The 23719-nt window shown below is 35.1% G+C and overlaps 1 protein-coding gene across 5 annotated transcripts in view; it reads right to left on the reverse strand.

Moving 5' to 3' along the window:
* Positions 1 to 1079: 1079 nt before the first annotated feature.
* Positions 1080 to 23719, reverse strand: part of TTLL7 (tubulin tyrosine ligase like 7) — a 76527-nt gene continuing 53887 nt past the window's right edge. For all 5 annotated transcript variants that reach the window (XM_074832375.1, XM_074832374.1, XM_074832372.1 and 2 more), the window contains 7 exons: positions 22386 to 22581; positions 21077 to 21357; positions 18023 to 18157; positions 16238 to 16318; positions 10727 to 10887; positions 6221 to 6394; positions 1080 to 2986 (listed from right to left, as the gene is read on the reverse strand). In XM_074832375.1, the coding sequence (XP_074688476.1) occupies positions 2866 to 2986; positions 6221 to 6394; positions 10727 to 10887; positions 16238 to 16318; positions 18023 to 18157; positions 21077 to 21357; positions 22386 to 22581 (1149 nt within the window). In that variant the 3' untranslated portion in view covers positions 1080 to 2865. The remainder of the gene's footprint in view (positions 2987 to 6220; positions 6395 to 10726; positions 10888 to 16237; positions 16319 to 18022; positions 18158 to 21076; positions 21358 to 22385; positions 22582 to 23719) is intronic.

The raw sequence follows: 23719 nt of genomic DNA on the forward strand, positions 1-23719 counted from the left end.
CCGTTCCTCACACCCGGCGGGGCGGGGCCGGGCCGGGCCGGGCGGGGCTCGCGCCGCAGGTGCGCTGCTGCTCCCGCCCCGTGGCCGCAGGTGCGCCCCAGGAGGCCCCAGAGGCCTGTGTCAGCCTACAGATGCACCCCGCCGGCCTTAAAGCGACTGAGCAGCTTACTTCGGCCTTAGAGGGATTTTTTTTAAAAGTTACTAAGATTATCATACACCGTTATAAAACACATTACCCATTTGACATGAATAAAGATCAACCTACGGTAAAAAAAAATTACTTGTGCTCTTTTCCTTCGAATTACAACTTTCACACGACTTGAGATGCTGTTGTACCGTGAAAGGCATTTAGGAGGTTGGTCTCACCTCCATGTTGGATCAATTTGTTGCTTCCCTAGTAAAGGTTGGACAGTGGGGCCAAGACAAGGGTCAGCAGATTTGCTGGTCATCAGGCTGAAGGTTCAGCCGCTGCGGTGCCTGCAAGAGCCCAAGGCCAGAACTAATTACTATTTAAAGGCTCATTTACTAGGACCACTTATCTGATCTCGAAGTAAATGCTGCTGTTTCGCAGAAGGAAAGGAGGAAATACTTCCAGCTATGGCACTACCTGGCGTCCGTAATTCACCCGTAGACCACATGCACTGGTTGTGAGGAGCTAGCAGGAAAGAGGAGCATTATGTTTATTGAATGTATTGATTCACACATTGTTAGGAACACAGTACCACTTTAGGAAAGTTTATCAGAAATATTAAGATATTAAGTAACCTCAGACATAAACCAACCATCTGGTCCACTTTTGCACATGCTGAATGTATTTTTTTTCTAGATCTGTCCATTCCACATAGGTATGGTTAGTATCCCTCTCTCTGCTGGCAGAGTATTCTATACAGATTGACTTGTCCCAGCACTGGCTTCCTAGAATGGAGATCATAACGTAGTTTAAAAGAAGAAAAAAAAAAAAAAAAAGGGGGGGGGGGGCGGGGGGGGAAGGCTCTGTGTTTGAGTCTGGCAAGCTAAACTGGAAGCTGGTTTTCTCCTTATGGCCAAAAGCAGAACACAATGGAAGCCTCCCCCAAGACGACAGAATTTACAGCTTTTATTAGTTCTTACAGATAACCATAGTATGCTTTATCAGTAGTCATGGTATGGACCAAAAGAGAGAAACAATTCATGTGAACATACTATATTACTAAACCAGTATTACCACAAAAAATGAAGACTTTACCAGACCAGAAGACTGATTATATCTGGCTAATCTCAAGAGGTTTTTTTAATTGTTTACAAATAGCCTCGTTATCATATATCCTACAGTTCTAGAGCTGAGGCACAACAGCACAGGCATCAGAAATCTCACCTAAATTTCCAGTTTATGTATGCAGTGACTGACATTTTAAAAAGTCATTTCCAGACAACTTCAGTCTCAAATCTCTTAAGTCACTTAAATTTATTTTAAAACTCTGGGTATCAAAAACCTCTAATATACTTGCTCCTGAGGATAATTAGCCCCTATGTTATTTTTTTTAAGTATACCTGAAATATATTGGTAATTTACAAACACGTTTCAGGGTTACATGATTGGTAAGTAAACAAGTCTTTGGTAAATAATAACTACTCTGTTCTTTACTCAGTTAAAAAACTTAATTCATTTTTAAATCTAGATTAACTGATTTCTTTTTAATAATTATTTCTATAATGAATAAGGCTCATATGGCACAATGCTGAGTGGGATGAATGGCTGTACGTAGCAAAACCTGAATGATGTTTCCAGGTTACAAATCCTGTTAATTCTAGGTACCTGCTTTGGCTCATTTTCTTTTTGTGCCCTTCAACGAGACCCACAAAGCTGAACCTGAATGAGAGCTTTCTAAGGAATTAGATTTCCAACATTTAAAGGTGTCAGCAATCTAGAAAATACTGTCCATTGCGAGGATACATTCTACAGTGGGTACTGGATTGTATGCTAAAAACTACAACAAACCAATTAGTTTAAGGTTGAAATAATACACTATGGCTGCAGTATTTCCTAAAAATGTCTGCTTTACCACTTGTGCAGTAAAACAGAAAAACTATGCACTATGCATGCTTGTGCAAGTTGGAGATGACTGCTTGCTCCCACAGGAAAGCTAAAGGCACAGGACATAGGTAATGTGAATGAAAACCTGGTAACAAACATAGGCTTCCATTTTATTACAAGAATCCAATTAGAAACTGAATGCCTAAACTGATATTTTTACTGTTTGTGTACTAGATGCCTTCACTTTGGCTAAAAGATTCTATACCATGCCCTTTAAGAAAAATAGCAGCATTAAATAGATCTTTTAATTTCAGAGGAGAAATAAAAAGAAGTCTGCTTTAGGTTTCGTTTACAGAGTTTTGGGGAGTATTAACATGTCTAAGAAATGATCAGATTATTTTCAATGACTGTAACAGTTTTACTGTTCTACTACAGTTTTTTAATCATCTGCCTTGTTAAAGGATCAATTACATTTGAGACAATAAATAGTATACTTTACAATAAATAATAATTCAATTCAAACTATAGTACTTACAAAATAATGTAACACTATAATAAGATCTTCAAGATCAATTCCTTTTTATATATTCTGCAGCAAAAATAACATTTCTAGTAGGAAGGCATTACTTACAAACCTAGCAAGATCTACACATTCACATGTGTGTAAACAACTTAACAAGGTTTATTATGTTTCCAGAAAAGCTATGCTTTTACAGTAGGTTTTCAGCTAAATGTTATCATAATATGGTAATAAATATATAACAGTGCTTATATTTTGCTCCATCACAAATTTTAATTTGAAAAAAAATGGAGTGCCGTTATTGACAAAGAACAGCAACTTCCCTTTTGCTTCACAAGTGACTGTATCTGTGTGTGAACAAAATGTTAGGGCGAGGCATTCCAGATGAACTGCAGCTAAGGTTGGACGAGGATGACTTCATGATGAGCAGTGAAGGTCCTGGCAATAAATACCTACAAAGGATATGAAAAATACAACAGAGTTTACAGGCAAAGTGACATTCAAGAGCAAAAGAATTAGTTATTCACGACCCATACATTAGAATCGTTGTATGCAATAAATTGTGTGCAATAAATACTGTTTATAAAACGTACAGGGCATTAGGCACTAGCTAACTCAGGAAACAGATCTGAATTCAGAGAAACTCGTAGCAAAATTTCAAGACATTGTATGAGAATCAAACATCTTTCCAGTCCTTTATGTTTAAAGCAAGAGGATAAATACAACAATGGAATCCTGTGTAACACTACCACCAAAAATTAGTATTTCACACATTGTTCTGTTATTATAGTTCCATTTATTTAATTTAAAATGGGTAAAACCTACAATTGATGTTAACCACCTTATAAAGAGTCAGGTTGTAAAAAAAGTTGATTAAGGAAAAAACAAGAGATCTCAGCTTTGCTTTCCAGCTCTAATTCTCTAAAAATATACATGCTGTCATCGCTACTCTAGTAAAGCAAGAAACAATGATGCTACAACCTAGTAAGTCACATTAGTGACTATTTACTGTTTAAATCCAGGCAACTGTGTAGCATGTATTTTTGTGTAATACTACAAACAATAGCTTATCATATGCCTAATATACATTCTCAAATCCGTCCATGTTATCATTTTCTAATAGTTAATTGTAGAAATCACTAGATGAGCACAGTAATTGTGCAAAAATAACATCCACACTAAATCAGAATTTCATAATGAATTATATCAATGTTAGGAAGGATTAACAAAACACGTATAAATTATTGCTTAAAAATTGTTGCATCATTCTAGTGAATTATATTGATTAATGATGAATAAGTTAAAAGACTGATCCTACTAATCACATGGATAGAAATAGCATCACACTGTCATTGGCAGACAATCTATGTAAGAAAGTGTACGTTTTAAGCTTTGAAAAAAGCTGTTATAAAAATATTATCATCAATACATTTTTTTGAACAATTTACAAAAAATAAAGTCTGATTTAGAATGTGTTGGTGGTGAGCTCGATGGTTCACTATGTCACCAGACTGAGTCCTACCTCTGCTTTATTACATTTATTAATTACATTAATACACATTTACATTAATACTACTCTTCATTCTCTTCATGACATATAGTGGCTTTGCAGTTAGGAGATGGGATTGAGAACAAATTTGAAGTCAAAAAAGACCTCTATGGCAGTTTTCATTACTTCTTTCCCTCCCCTGTATAAATATATTTTTCAAGCTATTCCAAGCTATTTGTAATCTTTGAAAGCTTTAGTTTCACAAACATTCGTTTCATAAACACAAACAAAAAATTGGTTTGTGCTCAGAAAAAACAAAGTTCTTCAAATTAGATTTTATAAAGTCTTGAAAAAATTGATTTCTTGCAGTTATTAAATTATACTCTGATCTCTTCGTGCACTTCACACTATGTTACGGAGAGTCAAGAAAACTATTACTAGTAGTGCAGATTCTTATATCATTTAAAAACAGAAACCTAGATGAAAAGTGAAATAGTATTGTGGTTCTCCCATTTCTAGAAAAATAGTTCATTACTTTGAATTGTGGGGCATAATGGGCAAGAGCATTTATTTCCATACGTATCTTTCATTTCACAAATTCAGAATATCACAGTTAACTAGCATATTGCTGTATCCACAGTATAGATGTAATATTTGTGGAGATTAATATAAAAACTGTAAATTTAATCATGTTGCCATGACACACCATTGCTGAAGACATACTGATATTAAGGATATAGAGGGCTTACATTCCTTTAGCCTGTGAAATTTATGAATAAAGTTCCATTCAGCATTCAAAGAAACACAGAAACTGGCAATGAGAAAGTTCTATTGGACCATCCCTTTCACTGTTTTCCAAATGCAAGCCTGTTAGATGCAGTACATTAGTGTAATCCAACCGGTTTGAATAGTTTGTGGTTGGTCATGATGAAAAATTTTCTGCAGTATTAACATAAAAGCAATAAAAACTTCAAGGCTGAAGATTTTCTAGTCTTAGCTAATCCAAATGACTTTACCATACTCTTGCTATAGCTCAGTAGATACTAATATTGAATATGATTTGTTTTGTGGCTAACATACTTCTACTTTTGCTGGTTTTGTTCAGTTTCTGGTTGGTTTTAAATTATGTTAGAGTGCCTTAAGATCCATTTGACAATAACAAATGGGTTCAGTGTATCAAATAACTAGTCTGAGATTTAGCAAGTAAGCAATTAAGTCATAAAGTAAGTTTAACAGATAATATATCAAAGGTTTGCTTTTCACGTAATATTTAAGTCATAAAGCTCTTTTATGAAATAATGTCCATAAGATGTTTTATATAAACAAAGCATTTGTAAGTTTATATACATAATAATTCAAATTGCCATTATGGATAGAATTTGGAACCTAAGTAATTTGAAACTTACATTTAACTCTCCACCTACGACTGTTAAACTGCAGATCGTTGAGTCCCACAGTTGGAGAATATTCAGTAATCCCTATACTGACAATATTATAATCCTTATTATATGCAGCTGGAGAACTAAACCAGCCAATGGAGAATCAGGTAAGTGCCAAATAACTTTTTTACTATATGATGCTGTTTTGCAAGGTTTGAAAATATATTTTTGTTCTGTAAAATGAAATAATAAAACTTTCAATCTGGAGGTTTTGGAAATCAACTTTGCAAAACTGTACAATACAGTAAATCAGATGGCACTTACCTGACCCTTGGCTGGAGCTGTGCCCCTATGCCATCCCACTGCGAATGTGAAGCCAGAAGTATCATACATGTTAGGATACCTCTAGGAATGCAAATCTGGAATCAGTGACTTTGAGGAATCTGAGAAGGGGAAGAAATGAAATTTTCAGTTCACTTTATGAAAAGGCTTCACTTTATGGAAAGCCGTTGCTGCAGCTGCTTGGGCAGTAGGCAATCAAGACTTTAGTAAGTGTAGTTTCACACAAAACGTGTATATCAAGTCTTCTTTTAGTAGCACTTCATGAGTCGGCTAGAGAGATCAGAATGATAGAAACTCAAGATCAAGGGAAATGCTGGGGGGGTCTGGTTTTTTGTTGTGTTTTTTTGTTTGTTTGGGTTTTTTTTAAATACATAGTGAACTAGTCTTAAAGTGTGGTGGTAGCAACATAGACTGAAACCTGTTCTAGTATTATCCTTTATACTTACAGTTCAGGAAGAGAATATTGAAATGTGTACCTTGTATCATTCCAGTGGGGGCTAATCCCTGTAGGGGATCCTCTTGAATCTGATGAATATTTGTAAACCACCAGCAGGCAGTGTTTACAAAGCTGTACTATTCGTTGGCAACACTGGAGTTGTTCAGGAGTCACCACCTCTGTGCTTTTACTGAATATGGTTTCCCAAGAGCTCCTGTTACAGAAAAAGACATGACTTCGTGTTTTTCTGTCACAAATTGCAATCTGAGAGCTCTACTGCTTTATATCAGATTTAACAATAGAGGAACAAGAGAAAAAGCATGACCTTGCCCATTTACAGGAAAGGTCTATGCTGTTTAACACAAATAGTGTCAGATGCAGAGTCCAAAACACAAATTAAGACGTTAATCTTCATATGTGAAATGTCCACAGCCATTTTTCACTTGGTTTGTTCCCTAAAGCATTTACAGGGCCATTACTTAGGTTTAGTACATAAAGATTTACTGTCACATAATTGTATATGTATCTTACAACAGGAATAACAAAAACCACTTATTTTTAAGAGGCTACTACCTGAATGTGAAATGATATTAAAGGAATTAATAAAAGTAATAAATTATTTCTAAATGTCTACACAGTATAATAATACTCTTCTTCTAATTTAAGTACATGATACTAAAAAACAAATACAAAATTAATTTACAGGAGATTAGTATGGGCTCTGCTTCCTTATCCAAATAATCATATGAGGAGAGTTTCTCATTTAGTCATTCAAATACTACTTATTATTCCATCTGGTCATATGGGATTGGTCTACTACAATTAAGTGCAACTTGCAAAGTGTATCTATAGAAGCATTCCTTTTTGAAATGCAGACCATCATGCTTTTGTCTTCTTAAAAGGCCATTTTTCTTTCCAAAAAACCCCCAAACCTGACCATACCAGTATAAAGCAGGTATGTTTTGCCACAGAAGACGACAATAGTTCTTTGCATACACCTCAACACTCCTGTTTGTGCAAAATTCTGACCAGATTACAGATCATTACATCTGTTTTAAAGGCAACATGGTCCCTGTGAAGACTTTGTTTTGGTTAAAACACTATCCAGTACCACAGATGGTTTGTAAGGTTGAGGGGTTTTGTTCATTTATGGAAGAAGCACTTCACAGAGTGAGGAAAATTTGCTGCAACTGACTTCAACATAGCATGCAGGATGATTTAGCCTTGTCCACTGAGATCAGCAGTAGATTTCACAACCCTGGTGTAGGAAGTTTGTCCTTAAAACAACATCAAAGAACTAGCAAGCTTACTTCTGCCTACTGAGATTTTTAAAATTACACTGTATTAGTATGGAATTATGAACATTAATGACTAAAAGATAAGCTGTATGCATAGCTAACTGATTTTTCAGCCTGGCTCCTCAGACTAGATGATGTATTCCAGCTGAAACTGTTCAGTCCTACAGAATTTCCACGGCACACACAACTTTCAAGTGACACAAGTATTTCTCCTTAGTTATTATCCATAGAATTAATTAAGAAATAGTTTCTAAGTCATCAAAACTGTTTCATTTCATAAACAGAATAATTCTACTACTTGAAGAGCTACTATTTTCTTTAATATATTTTTCTTAATATTGTTTCTTGTTTGGGAACTTTCCACATGTATTCTTACATGGAAGTTAATCTGTAGTCTTCGTTCTTTCCTCATGAAGTCATGTGATGGTTGGTAGAAAGCAGCAAGATGAAGTTCTAAGTATTACATTTGTTCAACAGATTCACAGTGCTACACATAATTATATTCTAATTCAATCCATAAATCTCTAAAATCCTGTGGAAGAAACTCTCCTGATAAATTCCTTAAGTTCTGGACTTTGACGTCAGTGATCACTTTCCTACAGTTAGGACGGATTTTAGCAGTGAAGAATAATATGTGGCCTGCTATAACTATGGCCGATTATGAACATAGTGGTATACAGTTACCCTAATAACAAAGATTCAGATTTGAAAATATATATGTGAATTTTAATGAGCTTTCATAAAAATGTTCCTGTGCAACCTCCTCCATGTGCTACACAGATTCAGTTCATATACCATTATACTGCAGTCAACAGGGATCAGAGTACTGTTACCTAAGGAAGCTTAATTTGTTATGCTGTAACTTCAGTTTCCATACATTAGTAAAAGTCACGGAGTCCACACCAGATCCAGAAAAGAGTATTATGCTTGATTGTGCAATATTGTCAATTATGTGTTATGCTTTTTATAACCATCTGAAGTCAACTGGTTCTACCAGTTTTCTCTTTTTGTTTATTATACAGAAAACAAACATAGCTTTGTGAAGCCATCTACATCACGGTTATTTTCACTGAAGTTTTCTTTGTTCGTTCTTTTTGCTGAAATAGCACATGCCTAGCAAAGATCTAACCAGCAAGAGGAAACCTTAAGGCTATTAGCTCTGCTCTTCTCCCAATCTTACAAATAGTCAAAGTACTATACTCCTTAATATATTTTCATATACTCATGTTGTTTCTGAATTAGCACATTAATACCCTTTCCCGACATGTTTCCCCAGATTCTACACATGCCCTACATTTATTCCAATCTGTTCTTAAAAATGGCACAATGAACTCTAAGGAAGAGCAATGACAAGCTGGCCTCTCTCCGACAGAGGTGCTGTCATGAGTTCTCTGTTGTGAATTACACGGCAAGAAGGATGATTGTAACTGAATAAACAACATACTGGGAAGGTACGAACAGCCTTTCTGTTTTCTTCTGTGAATTCTGTATTAAGTAGTATGCAGAGTGATCTCTACACCTACTGGGTATTTCCATTTTACTTTTACGGTATTTTTAAAATCTTTTACACAGCAACTCCTCTTACAAGGAACTGGATCTTTGTCAAAGAATTTAGCTCCACTTTGGAGTCAGCTGAGTCTTGTTCTGCATGAATGAAATTATTGCTAGATGAGAAATTCTACTCTTCATTGAACTCTTCTGCTGGCTCAGAGACCCTCCTCCCGAGCCAAGTGAGCAGCAGAGATGTTCAAGGGTTTTGAACAAAAACCATTCTTTGCAGAGAAAAAAAAATCTAAAATTAAAATTTTCATGCATATTAGAAGATTTGCAAACTAAAATTCAAAATAATAATAGCGTTATTAAAAGGGAAGGTAATTATAGTATTTTATGACAACAAAAATTGAGCTTGGATTCAAGACTTCAAACTCTGGCATGAAAAAGAGACCCTGCATCTGCTGAGGATTATACAAAAAAAAACGTTTCAGATTGGAAACACAGAAATCTTTTGTCACCCTACTTTTAACTTTTGGAGTGTGCTGCATTCCCAGCAACTACCTCTAGCAAATCTTAAGGCTGACATTATCTGCATGTTCCCATGGCTCATCTCCATGCAAAAAATGTGTAGACTCCCAAGAGCTTGCACAACAACAAGTCTTCAGCCATGAGAGGATAATGGTAAAAAAGCTAAAAAAAATTATGATCTTTTGCATACTCTCAGATCCATCTTCTTGTTATCCATTTTGTTGGGAAACAATTAACAAGTGCATTCCATGCATTCTCTACATGTGATAAATGACTATATGTAAAGAACATATTGACCTGATTTCTTGGTACATACAATATCCATCAGCATACTATTGTGTTTGTTGTAGTTCATTTGCAATAAATCTCTTCGAATACCTTATGCAAGCTAATCAAAACCCCTCCCATTCTTTAGATATTGTATATACTTACAGAGAAATTGTCTTTTTCTGTGCAATATCTGTCATATTTAAACATTTGTATTCTTATTTTATGAAGAAATTTGGGGTGGGGGTGGAATTATTTTATACCCATGATCTGAGCCTCCAAACCTATCCTTACATGAATGCCTTTGATTTCAGGAATGCAGATTCCGAAGCGTAGGATATTGAACTTTCAATATATGGCCTGATCTTTTTTTTTCCCCCCATAGAAAACTCGTATTTGCTACCCAAACCAAAAACATCTGCTTACCTCCAGTGTGGACATTTCCTACTCTGCATATACTTAAATTCCCACCAGCGTGGGAAACACTGAATGTAATCAAGCACAGAAATTTGAACTCATTACTTGTAAATCATAGAGCTGACATTGCATTTGGCAAGAGATGTCAGCTGCACTTGTGACTTTTTCCATAGTAAGTCTTGAGCTCAAATAAATATGACAATGATTTCTGTTGATGTAAGTCCACATTTGATGCTTACAGTGGTCTGGCCTCAAAATTTTGGACCATCCAATGAAAGAGTTGACCTAAAGCTCAGGTATTCTGAAGAGCAGATTTTTTTCCTTACATTATTATATTTGTAAATACATTACTAAATGTCTGATTCATTACTGAAACAGTTGGCCTAGATTATTAGACTTCTAATTATACTATATCTTTAGATGATTTTAAAACCAGTTCAGTGTATTACAGCATTTTCTTGAATGAAAATGAGCAACAAAGTATGCCAGCATTGATTGTAATTGTGAAGTTATGAAGACTAAGATAAGAAAAATAGGCTTACCCTGAATTACAGAAACAGTTCCATAGACCTTGACCATGGCTCCAAAGTAAGCGATTAAATACACGGTTAAAGAGACGGTACAGATGTAAATTTTCAATGTCTGGAGCCTTCCAGACATGCTGTAGAACTGCACGAACACTTGTCTTGACTATATCCAAAACCTAGGAAAGAGTATTCCAAGCAAATCAAAGCAAAGGCATATTGCAAAACCTAAAACCAACTGTTCACTGATTCACTGCACACATACACATATACAAACACACATGCACAGATGACTGCATAGCTATAAATTCCCACACATGTCTTTGTTTCATTTCTATGCATTCATCAGCAAACTTTTATGATATACTTTTTCTGTCAATAACATTTTGCAAAGCCAAATCAAAATATTTTATTTTTATTACAGAAAAGTTAATTTCTTTTTTTTTTAGTCTTGTCAATATTAGCTCCTTTAAACTACAAGAGTTTAAAAAGGAACAAAATGGACACAATTACAGACCAGAAGCAACATAATTAATCACCCAAATATTATATATTTGAAGATTATCTCCTTTTCCCACTTCCTTTTCAAATATCATCTATTTTATGAAAAACTACAAACTGCTTTTGGTTTAATGTCTGTTTAACCTCAGTCTTACCCTAGACCAAACTATTCTGGTTCACTTTTCATGCAGGAAACAGTGTAGTGAAATCAGTAAGAAAATAATCAGCAAGATGTTTAAAATAGCAACGTTTATAGATATGCAACTGATTTATTATATACGGACTACATTTAAATGCAAGTGTATAAAGATGTGGGTGACAAAAATGCTAAGCTGCATTCAGTATAGCACCAAGAGTTTTACCCAATAAGTCTTAGCTACTCAGCACACACACACACTTATAGGCAGTTGTGTATCCTACTAATCAGAGTCCTCCTGGAAACACCTTTGCACGTCCCCCTGAACTGGAACATGGAAGAGGGGGATTCATCTCATCTGCTTTTAAACATCTGTACATTCTCTCAAGTCAGGTGTCTAGGTTCCCTCCATAATCACAGGAGAGAAACAGGCTCCACTGTCTTGGCTTCTGTCTATTTAGATAATATCAATAAGACTGTGAATAGTTTTGTGATCAAAATAGTATTTAGGCCTCACACTGGTCTGTCCTAAAAAAAGCCTATGGTGCATGTAACCTACTAACAAAAAAGTCAGTTAAATGAACGTGATTTCCTGTAAAGGAGACAGCCTTACTGCCTCTTTCACACAAAACAGCATCTTTCAAAAAAACAGTCAGACTCAAGTGGGTCGTGAACCAATGGAGGTATATTTGGTATAAGATGTTGCAAATTAGAAGGTACAGTACTTTCCCAGGAAACTCAGATATGCATGACAAACTGATTCACACAGTGAAACGTCTGACTCTCAAAAAGTGAAGGAGATTCAGTAGAACAGTAAAGTATGGAAGCAATTTTTTGGTTCTGCATAACAAACCGTTGTTTATAAATAGTCTGATTAGACATGATGAAGGAAACAACGCATAAATAAACAAAATGCTTGCAATAGCCCAACGAAGCTGTGTAGTAAAGAGTAATGCTTAACGGGCAGAAAGTCTATAGGTACCTGATAATGACAACCTCAATGAAATAAGTTATTTACATGTTATTTAAGCTCTTTTTTGAAAACCTAAGATTAGTCTGCATGCATAGATCTTGCACTAATTCCATGTACATTATAACCCAATGCAAATACAATGCTGTCCTCTCTGTTTGGAATGTTTATGAACGCAGGTGTCTAACACATTAAAAACCACATCTGTGGTCTCATCCTCACAAATAGTGAGATAGAAAGAGTAGTAAATTATAACCAAAGAATGGTGATCTTGTTTAGTGACTGCAGGAACTAAACCCAGGTTTTGGACTGCCCTACGCTTGTGGAATGGCTCCAGATTTGCAGATATCCCCTCAGCAGCATTAGTCTACTGTCTTAATGCTTATCAAGCAGCCTCTTCCTTGTGTCTCACTTGATTAAGGTTTTCCCACACAAATAGCCAGTAGCTGTGATTCTGTACACCCATTTGAATCAAGTAAGTCCCAAATTACATAAAACATCAACCATACCTCTCTTTGCAATGTTACAGTAATAGTAATTTATCTCCCTGTGTAAAACAGAACAATTTGCACCCAATGTATATTCTCTCCCTCGTCCAAAAGACATGAGCTAAGAACTATGATGCCAATGTAAAGCTTTTTCTTTTACTTTAGCACCTGGAGTTAAAGAAAACTAAGACTGAACCTTGCATCTTAAAGGCAGCTGCAGACTGCAGGTACCCTGGGGGAAAAAAAAAAAACAAAAAACACAACACTTTCTTGCTGTTTTTACTCTGTTTATATTGCCAATATGCCAGAGGGGAAAACGTCCCAGTTATTTGTTCTTAATTTGCAACCATGGCCTCAATCATCCATTTAAGAAAAGAGACAAGGCATTGCAGAAGAGCTGGAACTTCATGAAACCTACATCCTCATTTTTCTAAGTTAATTTCCCTAGTTTGCCTCCATCTTTCTGTTTACTTCAATCTACATCATTTACTTTAACATAACCAATTATCTAGGTGTAACAGAACAAGATGTTATGAAAGAGCATATTCAAAACCCTCTGGCAACCATCAAAACACTTTTAAAGAAATTATATGAAGTGATGTAACACGAAGCAGTCACAACTCCTCCCATACAAAAATCTTTTTTTCCTAAAAGTCTTGGGAGACTAAATTTCATTCTAGCACATATTGATTTCATCGGTTTACTCTCAACTTGCTTCTAAATGACTCCTGTACCTCTGCTTTAATGCCAGAATATTACACACTAAGAATATGAGCAGAAATCTAATTTTTCTACATCATGTTGGATAACTGTTAAGCAAATATAGCTGTCAGGTATAAACACTGTGAAATCTAGTACATTGCCCAGATATTTTCTTCTTGTGTTAGAATTTCCCAGGAAGTATAGTGAAGGGGACTGAGTTTCTGTTTTGCATTTCACAAAGTTGCAGAAGGTACCTTTGAGACAGATTCCTTACTTGCATAAATATTCTCCACCTTGAGCTCGTTTCTCCTTTACCCACCTCATTGGAATATAAAACATACTTCTTTCAAATCAGCGAAAGCTTACACATTTGGCAGTCCTCAGCTGCAATGTCATTGTCAAAGTTAATCCGTTTTTATAAACTGCCCTTCTAAGAATAACTATCTGATTGCTTGAAGGGATTGAGGTTAAAAGCAGTTTAAAAAAAAAGGCAAATCATTTCCAGTGCAAGCAAAGATGAAGGGCCCACTAGTGCTTCAAGAATTATAAGTCTCTTAAGTTGTAAAAGATGTCCTCACAAGAAGAGCAAAGAAATCCACATTTCTGATTGTGCAGTTTTTGCTAATAACAACCTAGCCTATCAACCTGCATCATCCTGACTTTGTACGTGTACCCTTGGTTTTACATGACTGTCAGTCAAATAAAGGACAGAACCACCCTTTGTTGTAGGCTTTCTGAATGCTTAAAGGAGAAAATTCTGACTGGACTGAAAAAAAAAAAAAAGTAAAAAAAAAAAAAAAAACCAGGTAAATTAAGCCAGATGGCCAAAAGGATCTTAGGAAGGGCAGTTGAAGAATGTGTAGTAAACAACCTCAGTTCCTCAAAGAGCAGATTTCTCACTCTCCCTGTGGCAATTCCTTCCCATAGTTCTGGGAAAATGACGTATGGGGAAGGGTTGAAAGAGACACGTTAACCAGTCTTGCGTGAAAGCCCTGTATCTCAGTTGCAACAATGGGCCCAATCTGGTGACACTTCTTTCCACACTTGTGGCATCATAGATTAAAGAAAGCAATTCTAGCAACACCTCCCCCACCAGTTCCAACTGTCCCAAAGTTTTCTGCTGAGAAAATGAGATCTCCATTGCAGCAGCAGTGTGAATTTTGGGCCCTGTTATCTATACATGTATGTATGCGTCTGTCCCTCTCATCACTGTTTTCTACAAGCCCCCACTAAGACTCTATCTGGTTGTGGGCAAAAGGCTACAACTGCCATATGCACACAATGGAAAAGACCTATGTGCTTGTATATTGGGATTACAGCAGTAATTAAAAAGAAATAAGAGATCATTTTAAGCAAAGGCCTACTCGGCAGAACAGCTGTAGAGATCAAATAAAAAATGACACCATGTCAGCCAATGAAGTTGGTTGCTCTACCAATTCCTGTCAACGGCACAAGAAATAATTCTGCTAAATTACAGATCTGTGCTGCCATTTGACATGGTTTGAGAAGAATTTTGATTAAATTATAGTCTCTTACATTTCCAAGTTGTTCTTCAGTTTGTCATGCCTAATTTAGTTTTAGAAAGCTGTGTGGACTCGTATTTCATTTAATATCTGAACTTAACTTGAATAAATATATTTCTATCATATGACATCACATTAAATGGACATGTGTTCTCTGTCCACTATGAAAATACAAGCATTTAATGCAATTTCAACAAAATACAATTTGAAAGACTGAGGATCATACTGCTGATTTTATAAAAAGTAATTTGAGATGAGGATCTGAAATCATTCTTCCATTCTTCTATACCAATTTACCAACCTCTTCCAATTATAGTATTTATCATGTATGCAGCATTTTGATTAAGTTAGTTTCTTTTACGGTCTATAAAAATAGATTGTGAAACTGAGACACACAGAGATTCAATGCCTGGACCTGATATCTAATCCACATAATATGTCAGTGACTGAGGCAGAGAAAGACCCGAAATACTGCTTTAGGGGCACCAAAGTATTAAAAACAGATATAATTTCTGCTACAATAAGGAAAATAAATATTACACTGTAAAGATGGTTTTGACTGATATATGACATACAGATATGACTGACATACCACCGTATGTCAGGTTTTAAGCAGATTAAAAACTCTCTAGATTCTGTGTTCAACAGTAGCTCCTAGAAAGCAGATGAGCGAAGACAGAATGATAAACAAATATAACTAGTCCTTTGCAAGACTAAACCTGTTGGGCGAACATTATAACAATGTCAGTAATCTTTGCTTGGCAGGTCTATTTTTTATTCAACATGATCTATTGTAATACTGTGTGTCAAAGGCTCAAGTAACCAAGTGCAATACCACTAACTCTAATGGAGTCTCAATGTGCCTGGTCTGAAACTGCTGATTGGTTTATCCCTTATCAATCAAATCTGCTGAATCAATACACTTCTAAGAACATCTGATAAAAATCAGGTATGTAACCACTAATCATTTATTTGTTTGCTTTTCTTTCAGCAGACTAAGTTTTTAAGAAATTCGTTTTGAAATTATATTCCATATTATCTAAATATGGAGCAACATCATTTCCTGCAATGGAATTAATACATATGTTAGTCTTAATAGCCAGTATTTTAGCATCTCAAGTCACTCTCAGCTACTGCTAAACACCAGTAGAAACACTGCTACGCATCTACTTCAGAGGGTTTACAGAAAATGAAATATATGTCACTTACTTTTCGTTGCTTTACAGAATCCAGTTTTACCAACCAATAGGATGCCACTTTTGTTTTATGATATTTCCAATTATCCATAATCTGTAGTCATTGCAAAACACAAGATAAAAGAAATACACATAAAAATAACTGAAATCTGGCATTTCATTAATGAGCATTCCTAATGCTAAATAGTGTGAGCATCTAAAAGACCTCTGTGAGGAGAATTTTTCTCTAAAAGAAATAGAAAAGTACTTCCAAATTTATGTGGGGGAACACTTGCAAAGACACGTGTAATGTTTCAGTTTAATCCTACCCTCTTTTCCACCTGATTCTGACAGTTGTACACTACAAAGCAGATAGAAACTTGTCTTGATTGACTCAGCTCAGATTCCTTGAACACAGCAGTAAGTTCAATAATGCATAGCTGTTAATATATTTAAATAGTGAGGGGTTTTTGCTGCATAAATGACATCAGACACACCTTGAAAACATCCTTTCTATAAATGATCATATATGGACTGCAATACTCTCCTTTTATGATGTCTAAGTGCCACCAAAATAACTCAAGCTGTGAACATACATTTTTATTTTCATTTTGTTATTTTATCTTTCTATTCTATTCCAGACCTACAACAAGTTCTGCCTCACTGACAACTAATATACCATTACTTGTTTCCTTCCATAACAAAATATTGTTTCCCATCAGAAACTGGTTAAAAGCCAGACAAATTTATAAAAGAATTCTGCAATAAAAAAGTGCATTTATAACCATGCTAACGTATGAGAAAGCACCACTAGATGGAGTGCATACACACACATGCTCCCATACGTACATAAATGTACACACACTCTCACATGTCTGCAAATGTAATGAAACATTTTATTTCTGCTTCTAAAATGAGAAACTCGCGGTAGTTATGAATGCTATCTTCCAGAATCATCCAAATCAACCATCATTACAGGAGAATTCCTTTCCACTGTGAGGTAGTTGCACATACTACTAGAGACGTAACATTCTGAAAGCTCACAGAGCAAAGGACGTTTCCAACCGGATAATGAACTAGATGAATTTTAACACACTGTGGACTGTGCTTACTACATCAGAATATAGGTGTTAATTTAAATTACTAGATCCCTCCATATTTCTACTACACTGAGAGAAGAATTTCTAAATTAATTTTTTTTCCTTTCCAAGCTGATGTTAGTTTCTTTGCACTAGATATTTAAAAGGGATTTAGATACCATGTATTTTCAGCTTATATACCTTAATATTAGGTGTTGCTTTTTAATTGTCCTTTAGATTGGGCATTGTTTCACATGTCTTTGATACCAAACTATGAGGCTCAGGACAACGTTGGATGTAAGAAAGGGTAAACTGGCAGACTAGAAGAGCCAAAAAGGGTGTGACTGGTGTTCTTTATGACTAGAAAACTTCCAGTTTGTCTTGCAGCATACCATTCTGAATTCTCTAGTATGCCTGTTCAAGAGCAAGTCAAACACGTCAGGACCTGCACTAATAATATCAGATGAAATATGAATTGTAACATTCTTCTTAGCTTACTTGAAAAGTTTGAACTTTCTCCACAATGAAAAACTGAATTTTCCTAACCTTCCTGATTGTTTCTCACATATTTTATAAAGACATAGAAACATTTTCAGTGCTGCACCAAGCTTTTGAAATCTTTTGAATTATCCTGAGTTTTGGAAGTTTTAAGGCCACAGGAGCTCATGAATCCTAAATTGAGCTTTCCACTTTCCTTCGTTTTAGTAGCCTATTCTTCTTTCTTATTTATAGATACTTACATCTTCTATAATTAATTCTGATTCTTCATCTGTTTTTCCTGGGAACTTTATTCTCATGTCATTGATAAACAGAAGAGTCTCTTTTGTTAAAGCAACTTCTTGCTCTTTTGTTTTCTGTTGCAGCAAAGACTCACTCTAAAAACCAATATGAAGCAGAGGAAAAATTTCAGGTGTGACATTAGATCACATTACGAAGATGTTTCCTTGACAAAAATAAATTCTAAATAGGGTGAAATAAAATGTATTATTAAAGGGTATAGACATATTATCTAATACATAACTAATATACACTTGTACACTAATGCATCACCATTACTTATGGTTGGCAAGCAATTCAAGAAAAACAGTTGAAATGTAAGTTTGTTTAACAGAATAAACAAGTACATAGTCAATAGTTAATACGCTCACCATTTAAAATATAAATTTGAAATTTAGATAACAGACTTTGAATTTAAATTCAACATAATGAGAAAAATTATTAGTCATAAAAACTTTCAGTTCTTCACTGCAACAATTTAACAGAAACTGCCAATTATATGTCATTGTGACAAGATTTCAGGAAGCATTAAAAAGTAAGGACACTTTGCTCTTACTCTGGTCAGTGGTGGTTCTGACAGCGTCTTTGACTGTCCAGGATTTTGTTTAAAGTATCAGTGCTTTTTATACCAACACCAACTTGAATTCCTACAGTGGCTGTGTAAGACCATCCCTGGAGGGTTTGGGGATTTTCTTTAAATCTTAGACACTAGTTAGACGTATTTCTGATCCTCGTTCTTTACTTTTGCATTTGCAGGACTAAGTAGGCTTAATTTTATTTTTTTTCGAGAGTGAAATTCAGAATTTTTAAACATTTCTACATCTTTGTATTTTGTAAGAACGACAATACTTACTCAAGGCTATTTTTGCTTAAGTAAATGATAAATACTTTCAAGCATAACAAAATATTTTGCTATATGATACATAATAATGTGGCTGAAATAATAAGATAGCAAATGTTTCCAAATCCACTTTTGTTTGTAACTGCTGTAATAACATGTCTGTAATTCACAACTGTAAATGGCTTATTATAAACTTAGTTTCCATACCTTTAGAACATTTGGATCTCAGCAGCCTCCAAAAATGGCAATATACTGCTCTTTTCTTGCCCAAAGGATAGATAAACTAATACTTTATCACTCACAAATTATTTCTTCTTAGTAAATTACAGTTTATCAATTTTCATTTTATTCTAGCAGTAATATATAGTATATTATTCTTAGTTGCAAAAATAATTATGAACAGAGTTCCATTCACAATACAGTGCTAAATTATGGGTAGTTCTTATCCATTCTGTAATTTTATTCACATTATTTTAAGAAGTGTGACCTAAACTCTGTCACCCAACATAATTGTTCTGCATATCAAGATCATTTCTGTGGTGGAGCTTTCTCAATGAAAAAGAGAGTACGGTTTCTTACTAATGTTAATTTAAGTGAGTAGCCCATTTTTTATGTCAGATGGTAAGAGACTGTTTTTAATCTTTCAGTAATTTGTATTTGATATAAAGTTAATGTGAATAGAAAAATCTACATTAGCCTGTCTCATTAAACTCTCAGAGTACATCTTGATGATAAAAGGGTACTTTTTAAACTTGAGATAGCTAATGTGATAAAAAATACCTTTAACACGTTGCAGTGAAGACACGATCTTAATGTGTTTCCAATTCTATTAGCTGACTTTAGAGATGGAAAACCATGTTAAGGAGGATTTCACAAGATGTCAGCACACAATTTTTAAAGGATCTTTTTTCACCATTTAGACAAAACCTCACAGGCAAAACAGACAATGAGCGTTCTACCAGATAAAAATGATGATTAGAGATAGTAAATAACTACGAAGCAAGTTAATTAGCATTACGAAAGGATTTCTGACAATCAAAGCTCACCACAATAGAGAAAGGCTGCAAATAAGGGTTAAAAGTGCCAATTTGTTTTTCCCTATCTCCAGATGAATTATTTAGGTGATGAAATATATAGGTCAGGCACCAAATTATGAATGGAAACGGACTGCCACCAGCACACAGTACAATACTGAATGAAGCTGGGGATTGATCCCAGCAAATGCTACCTAGGGATAAGTGGATATGCAGTCCATCATGCAAAGACAAAAGAAGAAATGCCTGGGCTGTGAAGGAGATACCAGAGAGGATGACAGTTCAATCACAAAAGAAAAAAATGTATTGTTCAAAAGTACATTGTAAAATTACAACTAACCACACAAATTCTAAACAGCTAAAAGTGTTTCATGTGATCTATTTATTCTATTATTTATTTAGTTAGACTGCCTGAGTCGAAATGCTTGTCTGTCTCAGGGACAGGCTTCAAAATGAAAGAAGTTTTATCTTTACTTTAAAAAAAAAAAAAAAAGATGGCTTCTGAGACACTTATTGCAGTGGCAGATCCTAAAGACAAGAACTATCTATAAATTTTAAATTGTTCACTTTGGAAGTAGAGCTCTACTGCAGTGGTATTGTGTATGTGAAATAGGTACAGTAGGTTGAAAATTAATTACACCTTCTTCTACAATGGACACCCATACAAAGTCTTACTAATGTTTTATTCTAGTACAATGTATTTACCCTTGGAGTATATACTGGTTTTGAAATATTAATTTATTTGTTACTGTAAAGATTTTGAAGGTAGGTACATCCTTATTTCAGAACCAGCAGTCCCCAAATCACCGAAACTTTTAAAGAGAGGTAAAAACTCTTTCTATCCTCAAAAAAATATTTAGGAGAGAACGTTTCCCAGTCACAAAAACTCTAAGATTCTACATTCTATCTACATTCTTACAAAATATGACATCTGTACTGCTGCACCAGAAACACTGAAACATCACAGCTAGCACTCACTGTAAGTCATATGCAGGTCTAGAGATCTTATAATCCTGAGTTTCTGTCAAAACAACATTGACTATAGTACCTCAAGTTTTCTTAAACTGTAAAAATTAGTAACGTATTTATTGAGTTTTAGAGAAACGCAACACATTTTGAATGCAACTGCTGTGTTAACTCACCCCCGAAGAGTTCATAGTTCCCACGCTGGGTGTCTGAGAGACTCTGGCCGAAGATGGGCTACGATTTAAAGAATGAGATCTATTCACCGAGGACGCACGTTGGATTTGCAGAGATGCTTTGGCTGAAAAGGGACGTTGCTCAGCTGCCTGTGACTGCATAGTCAATATTGATATTGAACGAGGGCAGCTTACAGAACGCCTTATCGGACCCGTGGATGATGTGGGGGATGAATATGATGGAGATTTTATATTTTTAATCGAAGGCTTCCAGTTCATTCTACCTGCAGACATGTTAAATGAATTATGTGATTATTTATTATTCTCACCCATTTTTTCAGTCTTTGTAACTAACAACATATGACCAACATTTGTGCACATATATCGTACTGTAATGTATGTTGACTAACAATGATATATGTAGCAGTCGGTCATGTCAGATCCCTTAATAATACATACTTTACATACTCTATAAGAACATTTATTTCTTCCTCATAGTCAGCTTTAATCAGGTAGACTCCAGTCCTCTATAACATGCATCAGCTTTATGACAGCGTGCATATGCCCTATAAGTCAAAAAGTGTGCAGCTACTGTGTGTGACTTCCTGACCGTAAGAATATGGAAGCAGGAGAGAAAAATTGGTTAATGGATCCCATATTTGCAGATCTGGTGTCCCTCATCTGCTCCTGCATAGCTATACAGTTTTTTAATTCAGCCTTCTGCTAAAAAAAGGATGCTGCTATGAAAACTAAAGTTTTAGAAGCAGCATTATATGTGTGCAATTACATTATGAAATTCTTTGAGACAAGACACTGCTAAAACAAAAAATAACATGCTATATCTATCATATTCCACAGAAAAATGCTCTGCAGCAAGCAAGAAACCAATCACAAAAAGAAATCTGTGCAGGAATCTCATCTGGAATATATTCACTATGTCTCCAAATACATTACTTTATCTTTTCTATAGTCCAGCAAATTCAAGCTTAATATGACTACCTCTTACAGGGAAAAAAATAACAATCTGCTCAAAAAAAAAAAAAATCTAAGAGCAAAGAGGAACATTCGCACCTTTTCCAAGTGTAGCCCAGGTTTATTTTTCTCTCTGGCATTCTTGACAAAAGAATATTCATTTTTTCCTTTTTTTAAAATCCATTTTCATTGATTTAGAAAAGATTTTAAAGAAGATGAAACCAGCAAACCAGTGTTTAACCCTGAGTTACAAATATTGATACATTATAAAATACTGAAGCATTTTACATAATTCATTGTGAATGCCAAACTTACTTGGAAAAGTGATCATTTAACTTACCTGATCGTTCCAAAGATTTGTATTTATTTTCTTCAAGATCATATGAAACTCTTTTCTCTTTTTTTTCATTGTGATCTTCCTTTTCAGTTTCTTCTCCTGATTCTGACATACTGCTACTGCTATCACAGCTACTATCGCTATTGTAGTTCTTAAGTTTTCTTAAGGGCTGTGAACTTTCTGGCATTGAACACAAGGGCTAAAGAAAAAACACCCAAGAAATTGAATTCCTTCATAATGCCAAAAGAACACTTTAGTATCACACTAGGTTCCTGATTCAGGCAGGTTCATTTGTACATATTTAGACCCTCCCAAATTAGATTGGAAGTTTGTCCTTAATTTTAGAATAAATGCTTAAATGTTTCGTGAAATTCACTACACAGTAATCCTAATCTCTCTCAGATGAAGAGCAGCATAATATAGTAAAGGGGAAAAAAAACCAGACATATTGAATTATTGTTTGAAATCATAAATCAAGTGATACAGAATACCATTTACAATCAGTTTCAATCCCTCACTGATATTTGCACTAACTGAAGCTATAGTTTAACAGTGATCAACATAAAGTAAAGGGATACATCAAGGAACTCTGGCTGGTATACTTCCAAAAGAGAAAGTGATTAATTCACATCCCGAATAAAGCAGAAACTGGAAGAACATAGCAAGCTATGCTAGGTGTATTTGGTGTCCCATATGCACATGGGATTCAGTGTCATTAGATAATTAATCTTGTGCTATTACCAAGGATACTGCGAGACAAAAATCAGAAAGTATCAGACAGAGAAACTGATGCAAGAACAGAAACTACAAATGAAAATTTTTCTTCTTTCATCTACCATCAGGCAGACAAGAAAAATGCACTATCCTCCATTACATCTATTACCCTAAGAATGCTCATGTGGTCACTTCTTCCCCCTACACATTTTCTTTCCAGTAACTCTCAGTTATAAGAAGCTATGGTGATGGCCTCATCTTCCTAGTCATCTAATGGACTGCAATTAAAACTCAGATTTAAAAATATTAATATCATAATTTCTGAACATATTTTGGGTCAGAGTGAAAGAGAAGAACTCTCAGGATGAATTTAAATTACCCTGTTATCTTAGCATAATGTAATGCACCAAGATCTGTTGTGAAGGACAATAGAAAAAAGCCCCAAACATACTGTTCCGGCAAGATACACTTTATAATTAAATATATGCTACCTAAACTTCTATTCCAGCAAAGGAAGGAAAGAGATTTCTGCCACTAACTTAGAAGTGACAGTATCTTTATGCAAGCCCAAACTGTTAGACCAGATAAGGAAGAGTTGAAGAAGAATATTCCATTGAAGAGAG

Source organism: Strix aluco, chromosome 8 (genome assembly GCF_031877795.1).
Source record: "Strix aluco isolate bStrAlu1 chromosome 8, bStrAlu1.hap1, whole genome shotgun sequence".
Taxonomy (NCBI): Eukaryota; Metazoa; Chordata; class Aves; order Strigiformes; family Strigidae; genus Strix; species Strix aluco.